This window comes from Nyctereutes procyonoides, unplaced genomic scaffold (genome assembly GCF_905146905.1).
Source record: "Nyctereutes procyonoides isolate TBG_1078 unplaced genomic scaffold, NYPRO_anot_genome, whole genome shotgun sequence".
NCBI classification, from domain to species: domain Eukaryota; kingdom Metazoa; phylum Chordata; class Mammalia; order Carnivora; family Canidae; genus Nyctereutes; species Nyctereutes procyonoides.
Genome location: NW_026575159.1, coordinates 39,596,360 through 39,618,586, shown reverse-complemented (window position 1 = coordinate 39,618,586; position 22,227 = coordinate 39,596,360). Strand labels below are relative to the sequence as shown.

The following is a 22,227-nucleotide window of genomic DNA, read 5'->3' as shown; positions in this document are numbered from 1 at the left end:
AAAAGAGCAAAAATAATGAGACTGCTGTTATTGTGACAGTATCTCTCCATTTCTAACACTGCTGGCATTTTATTATTTCAGTCATCTTATCTTTAAGGGAAAGTCTGAGGAGTTAAAAAAAAAAGCTTTATAGTTTAAAATCAGGATGAAAGATGCAAAGCAGGCAGAGCTTAAGGAAGAAATAAATAAAAGAACAATAGCTGATTTTTACTGAATGAGACTATGGTATGTCCCAATACATCTCAAGGCTGCAAATGGACACAATGTTTTCCCCTAAGATTTTTGTGATAAAGAACCCTCACAACGCTAAAAAAAAAAAAAAAAAAAAAAAAATCAGATACACTAACATGGTTGGTTTTGAACAATAGATTAAAGTGGTTGTAAAATGACAGCACTTTAAGAAATTTATATTATGATTGTAATAACTAGAGAAGAGTTTTTCTAATCTTCAGTTAATAGTGATTTAGAAAATGATCATCATTATCTGAGAAAAATTTCACAAATGCTAACAGCCACTGGGTAGTTCAATGTCTCACAGTTTGATTTGCTTCCAGTACTCCCAAAAGACAAACATTATATCCTTGAAGTCATTAAGTGTGGCGAAACCCTGTATGTCAATGCCATAATTTGGTTCCCTGTATTTTCCTTATAATTTGTAGGTTCAACCAAATCTCTCTCCAACTCTCATCAAAATAGGCAGCAGTTGAGAGACAGTGTTGTGCCCTTTCAAAGGAGTTTGCCATGTACTTACTGTATTCTATGTGGGTAGTTTGGGGAATCATAGGAACTAGGAGGAACTAATCAGTGTGGCAGCAGGTTATAAGAGAATGATTCTGAACTAAGCATTTTAAAACAGAAGAGCAATCTATATTTTTCAGTAGCACCAAAGACAGGACAAAAGAATCTCAGTTCCCTTTACATTAAAAACATGTCTCTGATTTTAGATATGGTCTTATATGCATATGAAAGGATTCTGGTAAGTCCAAGGCTCTCTAGGCAGGTGCCATGAAACAAACAAGTCAGACCTAAACAAACAACGACATGTCTCTGCTCAGTGTGGCCCAGGGATCTATCAGGACAGGTCACATCAATCTCCTGTTTGAATCCTGCAGTTTTGGTATCTACTTTGTTGGATGCATAACCTCGTAACTCATTTCATTAATAAAATACAGATGATAATTATAAACCTGTAATTTAGAAACAATCTTACTTTCTGTGATCTTTTGGTATTTTAGGCACCTCAAATTTAGGAAGAAAACAAAAGGGATGACATAAGAAGTTCAAGGCTTGCAATATATGCATTGAATTTCCTATTTTGGCATTTGATGGTTAAAAAATGTTCTAAGAACTCTTACTAAATGAGGCCAGTCATTTTATGTAAGGAGCTTTCTGATGCCAATTCCAGTCACACTCAGAGACCTCTTAATATTATCTGCTCAAAAACCTTCAGTTGATAATTATATAGTATCATTAACAAGAATATTGTGTAATTATATTTTTCACCACAGTATTAATTACTAGAATGTGTTTATGTTGCTCTAGAGCCCTTGCAGTATAGGCAACATGAAAAAATTTCCCCAAGCAAGTGATTTTTCTTAACTATGGCTGTTTATGGAATTTTGAGTTTTCTTTTTTTATTAGGGTTCTGAGTATGGAAATCAATTTTCTTAGTGGTTAGGAAATGACTAGCAATTATAGTAAAGGATTTAAGATAATCAGAACTAATCCTTATGATGAGACAATTACAGACATGAACAGTTTGGGGGCTCTATAATTTAGTGCTAAGTATTGGCTCTGTAACTCATTTTATAATTTTAATTCTAAAAATAGTTTTGATTCATACAGCAAGTAAAAAAGAAATATGAACATAATTTAAGTAGGTTTAAACATAAAAATGTTTAAGCATATTTAAATATAAACAATTTATATTTAAGTACATGTACATAAAAACTGTTTAGTAGGCATATCACAGAAAATATATGCTGATCAACATATTTACCATGCCCATGTGTTAGCATTAAGCCCTAAAGATTTTATAGTTAGGATCACATTAAGGACATATGAGACAATGTAATGTATGGCCACGAATTTAATTTTTTCTTTTTTCCTTTTTTTGAAAAATTTTTTTAAATTTTTTCTAGCTATATTTATAGTCAACACTTCAGAAGGAATCAGAATGCAACAGTATAATCCAATTCATTTATTAAGAGGACAAAATGCATACTAATCTACCCAGTTATTTTGACTACCTTAATGACTTAATCACTATGCTGAACACTCACATGGCCAAAACAACAACAACAACAACAAAACCAAAATGGATCACACAATAATCTACTATATTATAAAGGCAAAGTATTATGTTCTTCTAGGATTGCAAAATAATTGAGACATAAAAAGTAATTATACAGTTTTTGAAAACAGGTGTCACAAATTTGAAAACTAAATTTTAAGATAACTTTTAAATAAAAAATAATTTTAAATTTTCTTAGAAATTGCTAAATTTAGTAATAGCACATAATTCAAGAGTGAAAACATCATTTGATTAAAAGGGCATTAGACCTTTAATAGTCTAGATACACATATTTATCATCAAAGAATTACAAATTATTTTGAAAAATAAGTGTGATATATAAAATAATTTTAATTTTCACATATGTGTTTTAGTTCATAAAGTGTTTTCTGAAAAAAATAAATCTTATTCTAATTCATTAGTTTGCATTAAGAGAAAAGTGGTGCTAATAAATATTTCTGTTTAGAAATCTATATTATCTAATTTAGAAATATTAAAAAAGAATAAGCTTTAAGAATCAAGTTTGATTTTTTTCTTATCTGAAAAACCTAAACATGTTCATGATTTTGGATAGAGCAAGAGACATTTCCCAATTGTTAAACTGTATGTTCAATACCTAGGACAATAAAAGATACATCTTTACCGAATTCCCTACTTAAACCAAAAGTCTACTTTTGAATTCCCAAATTTAGAATAAGAATAAACAGATCTACTTCTTAATGATAAGGAGTCTAACTGGCAAAGTAATAAATGCTAAAATTACTGCCTTATTCATATATCACCCTTGAGACTACTTGAGTTACTATAAAAGAAACGAATTCATTTTAGGTTCAATAATCTGTTCTTCCATTTGTGCCATGGACTTTGAATTTATGAACCAGAGAAGGGAAAGAAAACCTCCCTGCTTCCAGTGCACTGACCGACACATAAGTAACATACAAGTTCCTCTATCAGAAATCAAGATATCGAGAAATGGGTGTGCTAAAATGGAGTTTTCAATAATTGCCAGTAAAGCAGAATGGAGAAATTCTGCCCTAATGCTTCTTGGCATTTGTGGGATACTCTGACCTTAGCAAACATGTCTCAACAGTAGTACACACACAGTTCTCCTCTGGCTTCATAGTTGCACCTTATGGACTATATAATAAGGAAGATGCTAGAATGGTACCTGCTGAGGCTGCAGCTTGTATGGTTATTTTAAGATTCCTTCATATTTTAAGATTCTTTCAAGCTGTATTTGTTACTATCTTTGAAGACAGATTTGACACATATTCAGCAGATCCTTTGGATTATTGAGCTTGCAAATTAAGCTTTAGTAAATACTGCATACTTGTTTTGATGGGCAGAAATTTCACGGAGGAGGAAAGAAGGCTTTGTTTCTCCCCCTCATTCCAGGCATGTGAGAGGCAAACGTGATCTCTCAATGGTGGTGGAATAAAAGACCTGTAGTGCCTACAGTCGTGTTCAAGAAACCTGACTGGATCCCAGTACATATGACCCAGTTTAATAAAGAATTCTATTATAATGAGGCATTCTTAGAATAGGTTGGTTTTTTAATGTGATTTTCCCCCTTTGGCTCTTCAAAGGATAAGTCTGGCAAGAAGGAACATGTTTTATTGGATTTTCTGGTCTATTTGGGCTCCCTTATTCCTATATTAAAGCCAGTGATCATTTCACCTGGAGCCCAAAGACATTTAAATGAGTGTTTCCTGAATGCCTGAACTTATTATTTTTTTTAAAGATTTTATTTATTTATGAGAGACACAGAGAGAGAGGCAGAGACACAGGCAGAGGGAGAAGCAGGTTCCCCAGAGGGAGCCTGTTGTGGGACTCGATCCCAGGACCTTGGGATCATGACCTGAGCCAAACGCAGATGCTCAACCACTGAGCCACCCAGGCACCCAAGCACCTGAAGTTATTGAAACAAGATGCTGCTGCTGGGAAGACAGAGCTAATTATCACCTTTGTGGATCAAGTTGGATCAGAATTCTAATGCAGGCAGTGGTTAAGCTATGTTCTATTTTTTTGTGTGCTTGCAGCACTGTATTCCTCTAACTGGTATCAAGGCTTATGTGATTCTCTCCACTCCACCTGCTAATTTAGAACTGTGCATTCCTTATTTGCAAGGTAAATTCAATAAGTACTTGCCAAATAATCTCCTGACTGTTGCTGCCACTGGTTAGTTGGCTTGCTTTAATTATGATAGAATATATTTACTCTTACAAAAACTGAAAGGATGGCAAGATATTTTCTGCCCATCTCCAAAGATTGTGAGCCCATGCCTAAGATTATAATTTCCCTCAAATTGGGAGAAAGTCTTTTTAACTGTGTCCTCAAAGCACCTAGTATTTTGATGTGGCTTAAAAAACTTAAAAACATAACTGAATAGCCATGACAGTTATAACTTTAAAAGTACATGTGCAATAGCATGTTGCAGTTTCCAAAAATATTGTCCATGTTAATGAGTTTATGCCGCCTAAGAATCTCTTGCTGTAGAAAGTATACTATTACTGATCCTCACTACACAGGAGAGGGAAAAATGCAGCACAGAAAGGTGAGTTCTCATAGTGAGTAAGTAGAAGACAGGGGGCTCGATCCCAAGTTTGCTGCCACAACATTCTGTGTTTTTTTTTTTTTTTTTTAATTTTTATTTATTTATGATAGTCACAGAGAGGTATATAGAGAGAGGCAGAGACATAGGCAGAGGGAGAAGCAGGCTCCATGCACCGGGAGCCTGACGTGGGATTCGATCCCGGGTCTCCAGGATCGCGCCCTGGGCCAAAGGCAGGCGCCAAACCGCTGCGCCACCCAGGGATCCCTCTGTGGTCTTTTCAATGTACTACCAGGCCTCTCTAACCTACAGAATCTTCCCTGGATACACGAAGCTTATAAAGTTTGCTACCTATGAACTTTGCCTGCCTCTTCCAAATTCCTTTCAGCCTGGTTTGATTGGTTCAAGTTCCACTTTAATGCAGCCAAGATTCCTCTTTGCAAGCTGAATGATCTTCCTTAATCCCTCAGGGGTTTCTAACTCTTGGTTATTGCAGAACTTTAAGATAATTTTCCTAAGATCTTATTTATTTAGAGAGAGAAAGCATAAGAATGGGGTGGGGAGGGACAGAGAGAGAAGTAGAAAATCTGAAGCAGACTCCATGCTGAGTATGGAACTGGCCTTGGGGCTTGATCTCACTACCCTGAGATCATGAACTGAGCCGAAACCAAGAGTTGGATGCTTAACTGACAGAGCCACTCAGGACCCCCTAAGATAATTTTAAAAATTCATTTCCAAGGGAATTAGCTTAGTGCAGAATTAGCTTGGGATTCTCTCTCTCTTTCTCCCTTTGCCCCTCCCCCTACTCATGTGTTCTCGATAAATAAAGTCTTAAAAAATAAAATTCATTTCAAAAACTGTGTTTTATCAATCTTTATATGGCAAAACTGAATATTCTGACAAACTACAATAATTATTCTTTGTGGAAAAAATCTGATAATACCATTAAGGCCTCCCTCTTAAAAATGTGTATGTATCTACATTTGTATCTAAAGCTATATAAGTATCACCATCATCACCACCTATATGCACACACACATAGGATAATACGCAAGTCTCCTGTGGCCATTACGCTTTCCTCAGAACCTGCAATCAGCAATTCAATTTTGCTCATCTCTGCTCTTTTCATTTATTTTATGCCACTGTCTTTGGCAAGCCAATTCTGTATATAATATGGTGACTTACAGAGTGATGTACTTGCCACCATTTTAGGAGGTGGGAATATATAGAAAAATGAAGGAACCAAGGGTCCCTTACAGATGCTCCCTTTTGACTTATACCTAAATTTTTGGAAAATGAAATAATTTAACAGCTATGATAAAGCTATCTATACATATGTTAGATACATCCTGGCCTCACAAAAGTTAAACAAATCTTAATCCAAGACCTCTCATGGTGAAAAAAATGCAGATCTGAAGAAGAGTGACAAAAGAGGAAAGGGACAAGAAAATGAGAGTTGCAAAAGATAGGAAGGAAGGAAGGAAGGACAGGGGAAAGAGAGGCAGAGGGAGGGAGGAGAAAGGAGGGAAGGAAAGGGAGGGAGAATGAGGAAGAGAGAGAGAGTAAAAGGAAGGAGAGAGAGAGGGAGAGGAAAAGAGGTACAGGACTAGTCAGGAAAAGGAAAAAAAAAAACATAATGTAGATATATAGACCTTAGACCTGAGCTTACTATCTGGACGTAAATTAAACAAATTTTCCTCAAAATCTGGAGAGTTTCTAAATTCTACATTTTTTAAAAAATTGAAACCTTGTAGTTTAAAGCAATATTCTTTCATATGTGTTAACAACACAAAGTAAAAGTTAGTCATATGATTTAACGTTTTCCTTAGTGACATGAGGAAATCAGAAACTTATGTAAGTAGAATAAATTCAGTCTTTAATTACTACAGGAAAGAAAAAAAGATAGATTGCTTTAGACCTTCATAAAGTGTTTTAAATTAAACTTCATTAGAGAATCAGTAATATAGAAATCTGCTGGATGTAAAATATTATACAGAAAGTAACAATAGGGGCACCTAGGTGGCTCAGTGGTTGAGCCTTTGGCTCAGGTAGTGATCCCAGGTCTGGGGATAGAGTCCCACATCGGGCTCCCCACAGAGAGCCTGCTTCTCCCTCTGTCTGTGTCTCTGCCTCTCTCAGTATTTCTCCTGAATAAATAGATACAATCTTAAAAAAAAAAAAAAAAGCAACAATAGAAGGGAAATAAACTATTGCATAAAAAATAGAAAAAAAAAATGCCTTCCCTTTATTTTTTGAGAAATAGTTTTTAATCCTATTAATGTCCAAACTTCCTCAACTGTCCACCAAATACCCCTTACTATCAGTTTTCCAACACCAAATTCAGCACAGCACCGTATTTCAGCTCACTTCTCCATCAACCCCACCGAGTTTTGATTTGGTTTTGTTTTTTTGCATGCCACTCACTTGTTGAAGAATTATTTCTTTGAACAAAAACATTGCTTTAAAAATAAAGGGTTAAATGAAAATGCAATGAACAGATCTTTTTAAAGACCTTACTTACCAAAAGAGAAAAGGGACGCTCATTATGTTTAAAATCTTCAGAAAAAAAATCGGTATTGTGGTCCAATCTCTGGTGTCCTCCATATTCTGCTGCGTCTGTATCTAGCACAATTTTGAATGTACAACTTTTAAGGAATCACAATGGTACAGGAGTGAAGTGAAACACTATAAATTTGTTCTGAGATAGCAATTTAAAAGCGAGTATTCTGAACACTGCGAAATCATGATTTGTGTTATATACCCACGCCTTTTCTAACATTTCAGATATACTCATGTTTGAAAGGGGTGTTAAAGACCATCTGGCCCAAACACCCATGGGATCCTTGCTATCCTATCACAGCTTATCACATGATCATCCAACCTGGGACTGACATACCTATTAATAACAGAGAATCTACTTTTCTCTTAATACAGCCCATCCCATTCATTAGAAATTCACGTCTATAGTGAATGGAAATTTGACTTCTTGAGACTTTTCAACCCAGAAAAGCCAACAAGAATAAATTCAAAAAAACAGTAACCTTTCAAATATTTAATAATAGTTATGCTATCTCTATGTGTTCTCTACGTATACATACGTATTATTAAATACATACTAAATGCAATCCCAGGACATTTAAGAATTTCTCATTTGATATGGCTTTTTACTCCTTCCTTATCTCCGAATTCATTACAGTTTTTTGGTTCCTGGTTATCAAACTGAGGAACACAAATATGAACCAAGGGTCCGTGTGTGGTCTGAAGAGTGCAGAACCAAGCAGTCCTCCTCCTGCTAACACACAAGATCATGCAAACATACTATCCACCCATGTTACAGGTAGATTCATGTTGTGCTCATGTGGTCTGCTACAATTTAAAACCTGGCTTTTCACGTGAGTTATTAGATATGTTTTATATTGTATTTACAACAAAACAAAAGCGATGGTTATTACATTTCAAATTTATTATGCTCTGAATGTCTAGACATGATATTTAATACAAAACTCCTTCAGTAAATGTACCTCAATACACTGAAATCTTAACTTTCTTCTAGCTTCAGGAGGGATACAAAGAGATTTAAGTGCTCTGTGTTTTCATCTGGTACATAAATTTTTAACTCAGAGATGTTTGTATATTTTCATTAAACAATACCACATTAAAAGTACACGTGGTGACAGTGACCATCATTTTCACGCCTAGGAAACACGTCTGTCCGGATAGGGGATGCAGACAAACTCCATAAAGGAACTTTTGCTGGGAGTGGGTGGCTCCATTTCACTCAATTTAGGTCACCCTGCTCTGACTCAAATTTAAACTGGTAATTTGAATGTTAGTATTTAACAAGAGAGGGATAAAGAAAGAAAAACTGAGATTCAAAAGATGACTACTGGGCACAGGCACCTTTTAAAGTCACTCAATATAGCTGAAAATTCATTGAGTGTACCAAATCACTTAATGGCAAAAAACAGTGAAAATAGATAACCGGAGACATTGTAAATAAATGAAGCCATGTGGGATTAAAGAAACAATTAAAATAAAAGTTTGGCTTTTGTTCTTTTTACCCTAGTTTGTTAAATACTTGTACAAGTATTCAAAATGCAGAAGCAAGAACAAAAACAAAACAATTCCAGAGTACTTGCAAAACTTTTGAAATATAGTATCAATTATTAAATTACGAGGTAAGGTCACAGATTTTTGGTAGTAGTGTCCGAAGAAAGCAAGTATCTCATCAGAAGCAGGGGTTTCCAACCTGTGAGCTGATATTCACTGGTAGCTGTGTTATTATGAAATCTCACCGAATGAGTAATTATGTTGTTATAAGGGACTGAGAATCTATATTTGCATCAGGCACTGTCTGAAGATTAAATTATGTTATTATACACATTTGATACTGTATTTTAAATAACATGCATCTCTTTTGATTACTAAAATACAGACTCATTTAAAAAGTCACAAGTTTTAGAGTAAACTAAAACTATATATTTTTTCAATAAAGGATACTGAAAGAACAATTGTTATAAAAGAGTCCCTTTCTTTTTGATATTGAAAGGGATTATCACACTTAAAATGGTTGGAATCTAACCACTGAATATATATAATTTGTAGTCCTAAAGCAAAAGCTTACAAAAGCCATAGTGAAAGTTTTAAAACGTCAGTTTGGATTTCTCTGATGTATAATTAAAAAAAAAAAATTCTGCTGTGGCCACTTTTGCAATTACCCAGCCCTGTGTCTATCTTACTCAGGGAACATAATAACTTCCTTTAGAAAAGCAACCCTTAAACTCCAGAAGTTACAATAATTTAAAACACAAGATTAAAGTAATAATTGTGGAAGAGCCTCATATTTGTGAATTACTAACCATGTATTATTTGAGTATTAGAAAACCGTAAGGGACACTGGTTAGAACAATTTTACAGTGGTTATTTGAGCAACTGGATTGACCGATTTCTGGTCTCTCATTCAGGCATTCCCTTATTCCTTCTCATGAACAAACACACAATAGGGCACCCACACAACACTCAAATCCCTGCAAACCCCCATCTTTCACTAAAGAATATCTCTCTGAAATATAACTGAACCAACTTACACCTATTTTAAATTATTTTTTTAAATATGGTTTCCAATTCCATAGCAGACAGAATAAATTTAGCAGGATAGCTCAAAAGCCTCTCTTTCATTCATAGCTACCTCCCGACACTTAGCAGAATGCCTTTTCAGAAAAAGTTCTCAATACATCTTTGAAACATTCAGGAAAATTCTGATTCACCAAGAAAGGTCAAATTCCATATCTTACATTTTTGTATTCGAGGAAAGTAGAATAAGTTATCTTTACTCCCCCACTCATTTACTAAATACACACAATGTATAAGGAACTGTGCAAGATAAAAAAAATGACTAAGATATGGTCTTAGTTTACATACAACTTACAGCTGTAAGGAGAGATAACACATGCTCATGAATGTCAATAAATAAAGCAGAAAGCAATATGCAATGAGAGCTGGAGCCAAGGAGGAAAAAGGTAGGATTGATTGTCTATAAAGTGTTTTCAAGGCTGGGCTAGGATGTTAAGATTTAGTTTGGTAATTAAATATGAGAATGTTGAAGATTGGTGAGAAAGAGTATGACAACCAAGAAAATTAACCTGGAAGTCGGGAGTAGAATAAGATGGACAAGAAAAGGACCAGGTCAGGGAGAAAAGTCAGGTGTCTTACCATGGTAAGGAGAGTAGTATGGCTAAACTCAGAGAGGATGAATGGAGAGGCACAGAAACATCAATGAGATTTGGGATGGAAAAGTATGGACATTGATGCACAATTTGGGGAGATAGAAGCAGAAGGGGACAATGTGTGTGTGCCCAGAGACACACAGCTAGTTCAGAGGCAGAGGTGGGACATACTCAACAGTCAAATGTAATCTAATTACCCTACCCTCTACACCTGGGCACCTATTTTATACGGAGACTCAGCCAAAGTTCTTTCATAAACAGTTTCTTGTTTAATTCTAAAGTTGAGATTCTTAGGACAAAAATGCCAGAATGACATGAGAGGAATACGAATTTAAAAAGCAGATAAAGTGATATTCATTTAAATGATTTAATCTAGTTAAATTCAAAAGACTGATGTTAAAAAACTGAATTCTTAACATTCCTTATGGAGTCTGGATATCTGAAGTTTATTGTATTTGTTCTAGATCCATTTTTGTTCATTAGATTCATTTGGTCATTTTATTGGTGAATACAAAATATTGGAACAAAAAGTTTACCTCGTTCAATTTGGGAAAATACAGCAAGAAAAAAAAAGAATGATGGAATTATCTTATGATGATTTTTTTTCTACAAAAGAGATCAAATAGGTCCTTATCCATTTGAATGTCATTTAAAATATTATGATTTCCTCTTATTTTAAATTCAAGAGCTTCCTAAGTATTTGACACAGCTATCAACAGGTTGAAATAGATAAGAAGTTTTAAGCATTATTGTATAATCTATGTCCTTAAATTTGAACCAAGAAAGAGCCATGTTCTGAAGACCTGTACTAATAAGATTAAAGCAGAGTGAAGGCATGAAGACTCTTAAATTCAATGGCTCTTCAAATACTTCAAAAGCTGCTGTGTTTGCTCAGCCACTTGATAAAGTGTCTGTTCAAAGTATAAGGATTTTGCTGTAAGAAGTACTATCATTTATATCATTCTGCACTACACTCACTTCACTCCCGCTGATGAAGCTAAGGAAATTTATTGTAAGGTACAACCCCTGAGGTTTCAAATTGAGTGACAATGAAAGGGGTTCTCCAGTCACTAGGTGATCATAAAGATGGCAAAGATGGTAAGTTACCATCTACCTTTACATCTAAGGCCTCATCAATTTTAAGATGAATTATTTTATATATCCCCAATCAAGAGAAAAAAAAATATCACTACCATGCCATTCATTATAGGACACATCCCAATTGAAGACATGTTAAAATGTGAAAAAAAAATGTACCTTAGAATATATGTATTTATTATGTCATTTTCAGATCTGATTCTTTAATCAACCCACCCATATTATAATAATTGTAATTTTCTTCTGGGATCTCAAAGACCCCAGGAGAGAGAAACTATATCACAGGCAGGAAACATTCCATATGAAATTTTAGGGAACTGGTAAAGTAAAAACAGGTTTCTGGAAAGCAAAGACAATTTTATCTTTTTACCAGTCTAAAAACAATTATCAGCACAGCACTAGCTCCAGTGTTCTAACATAATCCTTCTCTTTTTATGTATCATAAGTTGAATTTTATTTATTGCCAGCTACCATCCACAAAATCTTCAGTTATAACTGTATACTATCTTAAATAGATGTCCCTTTACTTTATAAATATAGCTAAATTATGCCTAGGCAATACACTGGGCCAAACATTACATCTCTTAGCTGCTCTCTCTGGTCTTTTTCCAAATGCAAAAGTAGCAAAGACTTGTGATGTATTGCTGTATATTTTATGAATCTGTATGTGTGTTAAAGTGAGGTAGGGGTGTGTGTGTGTGTGTGTGTGTGTCTGATTGAGGCATTCCCACATCTACTTCTGTCATCTAAAATATATATATGAACTTAAAAATTCATCATTGAAAAGGAATTCTGATATTTTAATTATTTTTCCAACTATTTTATGGCAATGTGGCAATTGTGACTATGCTACTTTCAATGGAAAATATGCATTTAAAATTTTTCTTGTCTTGACTGCAGTTTTAAAAAATCCCAAATATTATATTTTTAAAACAAAATTAAAACAGAGAATAATGTGAAAATAAATAAGGGAATTTATTACTGACTATAACTAAAGTGTAATTTAAGATTTTATAAATGCCAACACAACTTCGCTCAAGAGAACACTTTTTTTTTTAACTCTTCATATTAAAATTTTGGTGTTTTTGTAAAAACTCTTCATATTAAAATTTTGGTGTTTTTGTAAAAAGCTACATATGCATTCAAGTTTGTGAGCAGTGTCTTAATTAAAAGTTTAAATGACAACCACATGTTTTAATTAAGTACATAATAGAAGTATATTTCTAGTATATTCTAGGATGTGCTCGTTTCATCAACAATAGGTTTCTGCAATTAACTACAATTCCTTCAAGTTTACTTTCTTGGCTGTAAATTTTTAAGAACTGTATAATGCAGAATAGCAATAAAACAAACTCAAAGAATGAGGGGCTCAAGTATTATCTACCATGTTAATTAATGATTGCTATGTTTTTTGAAACAAATTTTCATGCAAATTATTAGTTTATGCTTAGGCATGCTTAATGGCATATACCAGTAAATAGCAAATTGAATGACAATAGCAAGTATTGAGTACCACATATTTCTCTATGCAAATAGAAAAATTACTCTAAATGTTCTACAGAATACTTTGACTAACCCAACTAGGAACTTTTCTTTATCCTAGAAGATTATATAATTTGAAATAAACAATGTCATTGTTTTTCAATACTGAAGAGAGAATAATAATGAAAAAATGTGCCCACAGTTAAAGTATAATAATGAAAAAATATGCCCACAATTCTAGCCTAACCATCTTCTAAAATTGTTGCTTTTTGTCTGTGCCATTAAGGATTAGCTAAAGAACTTGTAAATTCAATTATTTGATGAAGCAATAGCAATTATTTAGAATTGAAAAAATAAGATTTTCTTCACCTTATAACCACCTACTTTGTCATCTAAATGAGTTTTGACCATGCAGATTCAACACTTTTTACAAACACATTGTGCTTTTGAACTCAAAATAATTTTGACTTAGGCTATAAAGAAACGCCTTTTCCCAAACTTACTTTAATATAGCCTTCAATGGAATCCATGAAATAAATATAAATGGAAAAAGATAATTGGAAACTTCAAAGTCCCTTCAAAATAATGACAATTATAAGCAGTAAGAAAGTATCATCTGAGCTATGTCTTGCAGACAGACTGCAAACCTACAACAGGAAAACATGGTGGGGACATCTGTGCACTTTGGAGTCAACAATTGCATTCTAATACCAATTCTGGCAATTGCTAACTATGTATCCCTAAGAAAGCTACTGAACTTTCCAGTGGCTCAGTTTCTCATTTGTTAAAACAGGGGTGCCTATAGCAGAGGGTTGCTGTGAAGCAAGTGGTTGGCACTGTGTCTAGTGTGGGGGAAAATTCTCAAGTTATTAGCTGCTATTTATAGTATTATTATTGACCCTGGATCATTTCAACTGATATCTTAAGTGATGAAAATATAAAATGGGTCTATTTATTCTTCTACTTTTTTACACTGAATTTGGCCTCTTTTCCATAATGACCCATACTTGTGTGCCCTTCTTTCCTTCTCTTTGTTCCACTAAGATTCAAACATTTTTCCTGTTGTAAAAAATTTGTAATATTAAAGATTAATAGGACAGAACATCAACTGTTTGAGAACTAGATGCCTTTTTAAATTTTAGTTTTTTTTTTTTTTTTTTTTTTTTTTTTTAAGAAAAATCTCCTTAAGCTACTGAGAAAGAATGAGAAGCTACCTCTGAATACCCTGAGAACTAAACACCTCCTCACACCCTCTTCGTACATGTCCTGGGTTTTTACCACATAATTAGCAACATTTGACACACTATAAACCTATTTCATTTTCCTGTCTTCTTTTATTAAACTACAATTTCCATAAGGAATTTCTGTCTTCACCCATCCCACCCCTCACCTCGCTACCTAGGACCTAGATTAGTAGCTAGCATATTTATTGAGTGGATCTTTTCATTATTGGGACATAACTGTATCCTTCTTGGGTTTTGATCTATGCATGCTTTTGCTAAACCTGAAGAAATAATTTAATACTACTTTGGTTATAAAAAAAAAGCAACCTTGATTTTCTTTCCTTGTTTTATAGAGTTAACATTTAAGATCTGTACTAAATCCCTTCTAACACAATCCCATTTCATTATCTATACAGTTTTACTTGGACATTTTAAAAGATTTTTTTCCTTCTTTTTGGAGAAGTCACAATAGTAAAACAAATGCATATAGGTTTGAAGTAGTTAATTCTTAAAGTGAATAACTGTGATTGGTACGAGCCCTGGAGATAGACATTTTGTATATGTGGTTAGTTGAAGTGGATGACTGATTACACATTTACTAAAGTCAGCATATAAAGACCGGCATTATCAACCTGGCCAATTCGCTTTCTTTATACAGATGATTGAACTTAAGCATAGAACATCAAAACGAGTAATCAAAAACCATACATATACTTATATATATATATATGCATATATATAACAAAAATATACAAAATATAAAAATATATGTATAACAAAAATATTTTAAAAATTATTTGGAAGGGCCAGGATGTACATCTCATTATAATAAGTTCTAGCACTCTACCACCATCTGCCATTGAATGACTGCAAAGTTTGTGAACATTAAAATAATCATTTGAAAGCTGATTACTAAGATAATCAGCTTTCAAATGATTTGGTAGTAAACATTTTTTTTTTTATTTGAAGTCATGACTTACATGTATAGTTAATATATATTCCTCTTTCTCTTGTAAGTTTCAGGCCAAAGAGAAAATCATAATACTCTAGGGTTCACTCAGTGCTTCAGAAAACTGATTGAGAATAGGCTGAGCTAGCTTCCTATGAAAAATTATAAAGAAATGACTGCAGCCGTGTGTGTGTGTGTGCATGCATGCACCCATATGCGCCCCATCACCCCCAGTTATTCCTGAGCACTTCTGGGCACCCAGCCCATAACTCTCATAACTGTATCTAGATTAATGATTGTGAGGGAAAAGATTCAAAGTAAACATTTCCCCATAGGCACTAAAATAATGAGTGTGAGAGCTTTAAACATACATGTGACTGCTAATAAATTTATTTTCCAGGGGCCTAATAAATCTAATATGGTAGTTTGCAATCATCTTTAAAACAATCATATTGGTTTAATCTTACTAGGTAAACATGGGAAGTAATACAAGCAAAGAGTAAAGTTGCTAAGTTATTTCTGCAAAGTTCATGTTTGTACCGTTCAAAACAAAATCAACAAATATTTTGGCTATAGTCAGACATGAAATGACCTATGGAATCCAAATGAGCAAAATTTCTGGAGGTTTTGAATCAATTTCTATTTAATTATTTATCTTCAAACTTATTTCAGAAATGTGAGTATTATTTAGATTTTATTTTTTTTAACAATTTTATTTATTCATGAGACACACACACACACAGAGAAAGAGAGAGAGAGAGAGAGAGAGGCAGAGACACAGGCAGAGGGAAAAGCAGGCTTTCTGTAAGGAGCCCGATGTGGGACTTGATCTCACATCTCGGGGTCACGCCCTGAGCCAAAGGTAGACGCTCAACCGCTGAGCCACCCAGGCGTCCCTATTTAGATTTTTTTTTTCCTATTTAGATTTTATTTAAACTATCCAACTATTATTAAATTCCAAAGTGATGAGACAATTATGGTCATGAGAGAGTTACTCGAATACAGTGATATGATTCTATGTATCCTTTGGGTAAATTGCCTGAGGCAGCCAGCAGACAAAATGTCACCAGGGATGAATTTCTTACATTCAAAATTAAGGTGAGAAAAGGAAATATATACAGTTATATACTTCTAATATAAATCGACATGGAGGCTCGTCTCCCTAAATCTGTCGTGGACCACTGTGTGCAGCTAAAACAAATTATAGAGCTGTAAACCTGTGCTGGTAATCTGGAACTAGCACACAGGTCATAACTCCCACTACTCAAGGAAGAACACAAGCAACAGCTTATCAAGAAAGCTGATGAAAGCAGAACTCTTATCTCTCACCTCTTTGCAAAGTGTTCTTTTCTCTGTTTTATGGGATGTTTAGTCCCCAAACCCTTTTGTCCTCTAATATCCTTCAGGATCTACACTTTCCCAGTCAGCGCTTGAAAGCTGAAATACACTTAGTTTATATCCTGGTTTAATAAAAAAAATTGAGTAGCCATCTTTTTCCTTAAAAAGTTACTTTATCCTTAAAAAGTTTGTTTCTTTATTTGTATATGAGAGAGAGAGAGAGCACACAGGAGTGGGGGGCGGGAAGGGGAGAGAGGGAGAGAGAGAATCTTAGGCAGGTGCCATGCCCAACGCAGAGCGCAATGCTCCATCTCAAGACCCTGAGATCACGACCTGAGCAGAAATCAAGAGTCTAATGCTTAACTGACTGAGCCACCCAGGCGCCCCCTAAAAAGTTTATTTTTTAAAATGAGCAATTGGTTTAAAAATATCCCATTTAAACTGATCTGTGTTTATGAGTGTGCTAGAAACTAGGAGAGTATAACACTTCAGAGAAATGACATTTAGTCAGAGGCATCATTAGCTCTTACAAAGAAATGCAAAGAAAACATAAAATTATAAGTAATTAGTGTGAGACATGCTTTACCTATTTTAATGGCATTTCAACAGGGCAACAAGTGAATTATCTGGTGCTCACATGAAAAACTAGGCTGAAATTAGGGGAAGCAGATTTAAATAGTATTTGTTCACTTACTAGGAATACGATCTTGTGAAAGTTTTTAATCTTTCTAGTGCTCATATTTAGGTTGAGGATAAGAATACTTGCCTGATCCGTATCGCTAAGATGATGTGAAGATAAGCGGACTCAATGTAAATAAAAGCATTTACACACCATAAAGTATTATGCAGATTTAATTTTTGGTACTAATTTGGAAATCATGTCCTAAAACACATGTTCTAACCCAATCAATTTGATCTAATTTCAATGGGCTGAACCAGATCACGCTAGAGTTCTTCCCCTTGTCAGAAAGCTACGATTCCATGCTGCTGGGTATTTCCTAAGGGGCATTAACTATCACAAAATTATAGTCGGTGAACAGGGCACACCTCCAAGTAGGAGGGGTGATTAGGGCCCATCTTCACAGGGCTGGAGCTATGAGTATGAGTGAGTTCTGCAAGGGAAAAGTGCAAGGAAGGAAACAGAATAAATAACTGGATTTGGACCTGAGAGAACAAGATAGCACAAGAGAGGAGAGGGGGCTCAAGATAACGCCGCAGCATATGGAGCAAGGGGGTAAGGAAGAAAGGTGAGCCAATCATGCAAGCGTGTGGGAAGGACTTAGCCAGGAGCAGGAGACTTCATTCCAAGACTGTGACAGGACAGAAGTCACCTTGTGGTGGTGAACTGGTGAATAGTAAATGAACAAAGCAGGACCAGAGAATTGTAGGTAATCGAGAGGATTACTACTCCTCTCACCCCTTCCTTTCCTTCCTTTTATTACAAAATCTCTAAGGCACTTTTAGAGCGCTGATGAGGGCAGTAGTGATAACCACAGCAGGCAGCACTGCCTGAGCTTACAGAATGAGCAGGACACTGCGGCTGAGCCTTTCACAGGCATCAACTCATTTAAGTCTGACAATAATTCTACAAGAAGGTGTTTTGTGGATGAGGAAACTAAGAAACAGAGGTTACTTTCATAACATGAATAGGTGGGAGGTATAGAACTTCAATGCTTAGACAGTCTGGTTCCATCTAAAGAGCCCATGCTTTTAGCCACTATCCTAAGTAATGTGAACAAATTCCTCTATGTTCACACCTACAAGAACTGGAAACACTTATAACTACTGAGCCTCTGGGAAACAAAAATGTTAGAGTAAGACAACAGACTGAAGAAAATACTGTTTCAGAATCAGAAAAGAATGCTACCATCAGAGAAACTTCTTTTTCTTTTTTCCTTAGCTGGAAAGACAGGAAGAGTGTTGAAAGGGAAGGTACTAAACTGAAAATAATGGACTATCTCCAAATATAAATGTACGAAGAAAAAAATTAGTGATGTTTATCATTTCACAGACAAAATATTTTTCTGTTCTAATGTTCCTTAATGAAACACTTATTGTGTGTCAGTGAAAGCTAATGTGATTGCATTTCATTAAGTTACACATTAAATAATTTTTTCAATAACATCTAAAGAATACTTTCCTTATTCAATACCATATAGCAACTGATTTCACAAATAAACTTCACAAACATAATAGGAATTAATTTGGTATTTTTCTACCATTTTGCCAAGAAATACTACATTAATAGAATTGGAAATGATTCTCCCACATGGTTATAACTGAAGTCATTGTCTCCAAGAACAAATTGTTCATAGCTCTACTTTTTCTACTTTTCTCTGGAGAAATGGAAATTCTACCTTTGGTTGCAGCATCCATATATTCTTGGGAGGACTTAAATAATTATAGTGAACCAGTAATTCTATCATGGCTTCATTTTATGAATTTTTTGGAGAATTCAGGTACCATTTGCACATGTAAGTGAAATGACTACTCAGTTTGGCCCTGTGAGATTCTGAGTTAGAATAGCTCAACAGAAAATAATGAAAATGAAAATACCTCATTTATAGAAGATCTAAACAGTTTTATGGTAGGCAGGAGATAGTTACTTAAAAAAAAAAAAGGCTAATTTCTACTGAGATCCAGAAGGAAAAAGTAATTTAACATTCAATATTAGAAAATTTATTTTAGACACAGAATGCTCTATTTAAAAAACACTGGCAGGGATCCCTGGATGGCTCAGCGGTTTGGCACCTGCCTTTGGCCCGGGGTGCGATCCTGGAGTCCCAGAATCGAGTCCCGGGATCGAGTCCCGTGTCCGGCTCCCGGCATGGGGCCTGCTTCTCCCTCCTCCTGTGTCTTTGCCTCTCTCTATATATGACTACCATAAATCAATAAATAAATCTTAAAAAAAATAAAAATAAAAAACACTGGCATCAGATATAAAGAAAGGTGATGAATAAAATTATATGATTATTTTTCTTTTAAACAGTAGAGAATGATGTATTTTGGACTTTTTTTTTTAAAGGACTATTTTATTTTTTTTTTTTATTTTTTTTTTTAATGTATTTATGATAGTCACACAGAATGAGAGAGAGAGGCAGAGACACAGGCAGAGGGAGAAGCAGGCTCCATGCACCGGGAGCCCGACGTGGGATTCGATCCCGGAGACCCAGGATCGTGCCCTGGGCCAAAGGCAGGCGCCAAACCGCTGCGCCACCCAGGGATCCCTAAAGGACTATTTTAAAGAAAAGGTTAGATATGGAATTTTTTAGGTCAATGATTTCATTGTAGATTTTCTTTTTCTTTTCTTTCAATTAATCAATCAATTAATTTTAAAATATTTTATTTATTTGAGAGAGAGAAGGTGCAAGTGCAGGAACAGGGAGGAGGTGCAAAGGGAGAGGGAGAAGCCGACTCCCGGCTGAGCAGGGAGCTCGATGCAGGACTTGATGCAGGACTCCATCCCAGGACCGTGAGATCGAGATCTGAGCTGAAAGCAGACACTCTACTGGTTGAGCCACCCGGGTGCCCTCTTGCAGATTTTCATATTTGCAATACTATTTGCTAGGAAATGAAAAGGTCTACTAAATGAGATATAAAGTGTGAAGTGCTTGCAGAGTGCAGGCATATAATAAGTCTGTAATGGATGGTAGACCTTATTATGAAAGTCTGCTAAGCAAGTATTCTGACAATACATTTTAGTGTATTAATTTTGAGTCGTACAAAATCATGATGCATCTTATTGATAATATTTCATCAATTTTTCCTTTCTGCCATTTAATTAAATATCTACTTTAAGGGAAACCCAATAAATTCTAGCAATTTTTGTGCTTTAATTATTAATTTTAAACAACCCTAGGGGTTCTTATCCTCCATCTATCCACCTCATCCATCCATCTGTCTCTGTTGATACATACATCTCTCCAACACCCATCCATCCATCTGCTGCTTCTGTCTGCCCATCCTATTTATCATCCATCCAACAGAAATTTAGCTTTATGTGTGAGAACCTAATACATTTTAACTAGAGATATAATTGCTAATGTGCAGGTAAGACTTTGAATCTTACATGTATCTCAGAGTCAATTTCCATATACTCATACCTCTTTTTACAAATTGGTAATAATAATCAACCTAAGCACAAATGGTTTTCCCCCTATTAGCAATACAATTTTATGTAAGTGTGTATTGTTTTTAAAAGTTACCATAATGTTTCTGATTTCTTTTTTCCCATAGAAGGACAAGAAATAGAGGGCAGAGATCTTGACTGAGCTATTGTTAGATGAATTTCTGGAACCTAGGAGACCATTGCCAGACAACTGAGCTATGAAGCAAAACAAACCCAGAAATGCTGTTGAATACCACAGAACACTGAGACCCTGAATACTACTCAGATATTGAAGAAAAAAAAAAAAAGGAAAAAAGCCCCACATCTAAAACCATTTGTGTTTTAAGGGTTTGCTCATTATTCATTACTGCCTATAGTCTTATGAATATACATTAAGCCAACCTAAAACTGTTATAACTGTAGCAATATTTTAATCATGCAAAATATTTTTCTCATTTTGTGATTCATCTTAAATTCCTGGGTAGAAAATTATGTTAAATAACAGGCTCTTTCTTGCCAGTGGAGGTGGGGATACACATCTGTCATTATCATTAAATCACAGGGATATCTGGATAGTGTTTAACAACAAAAAATGATCAAAAAGACCTCTAGATAATGTTTAAAAGTATTACTGTCTTCTTGAAACTAAAGAGGGCTAACCTGGCAAAGAATACACATCCACTTGGAAGCTATAAAAACAAAAGTAGGACCTATATTAAATATGAAATTGTTAGTAGGATCATCTCTGTTCACATAAAGAATAGCATCATTAAATTGTAGCATAGAGTAAAAGCAAACATACATACACAAGGAAAAGAAACATGCTTGCATCTGTTCAAAGTGATTGTTGTAGATCTTCTTTGAGAAAACCTTGTATTTTTTTTAATTTTTTTTTAAATCAAAACATATGTAACCTAGAAAACTAGAAAGTTGAGATGCTCTATTTTTTGTTGTTGTTCAGAAATTAACCTTTATATATAAATTCTGGATGGAATATGGCATTTAGCTAATCCTAAATTAAGACCTTTGTTTTTATTTGTTGCATAAAGCATAGATTCTAATAAACACAGGGTGTTATATAACCATGCTTCAAAGGCTTCTGTAAACTAAGCAACTCACAGCAACATCTCTGCCTTCAGCAATCACACTCCAGTGAATCATCCAAGTGACCTTATTTGCTCATTAGAAACTCTGTGTACAGGTTGCAAATGTCAGAGTCTGAATTTACATTTTAAAAAGTACATCTTGCGGCAGTTTAATGAAAATATTTCAAAGATCTCAGGTCAAATTCAACTATTTACTCATCTGTTCCCTTAGCTTTAAATATTTTTGGCTGGGATTCACATATTTTTCACAAGACATACTTTATGATCACTCCTCTTAACATTTCAGTATTGTAACAGTTTGAAACGCCATTTGGAAAGGGGGCTGCTATTACACTATTATTTCCACCCCCATC

The 22,227-nt window shown here is 34.7% G+C and overlaps 1 protein-coding gene across 1 annotated transcript in view; it reads right to left on the bottom strand.

Annotated features, from left to right (window-relative positions):
* GBE1 (1,4-alpha-glucan branching enzyme 1) overlaps positions 1-22,227 on the bottom strand; it is a 262,520-nt gene that overhangs the window by 4,136 nt on the left and 236,157 nt on the right. The window contains exon 16 of the mRNA XM_055314062.1: positions 7,366-7,483. Within this exon, the coding sequence (XP_055170037.1) occupies positions 7,366-7,483 (118 nt within the window). The remainder of the gene's footprint in view (positions 1-7,365; positions 7,484-22,227) is intronic.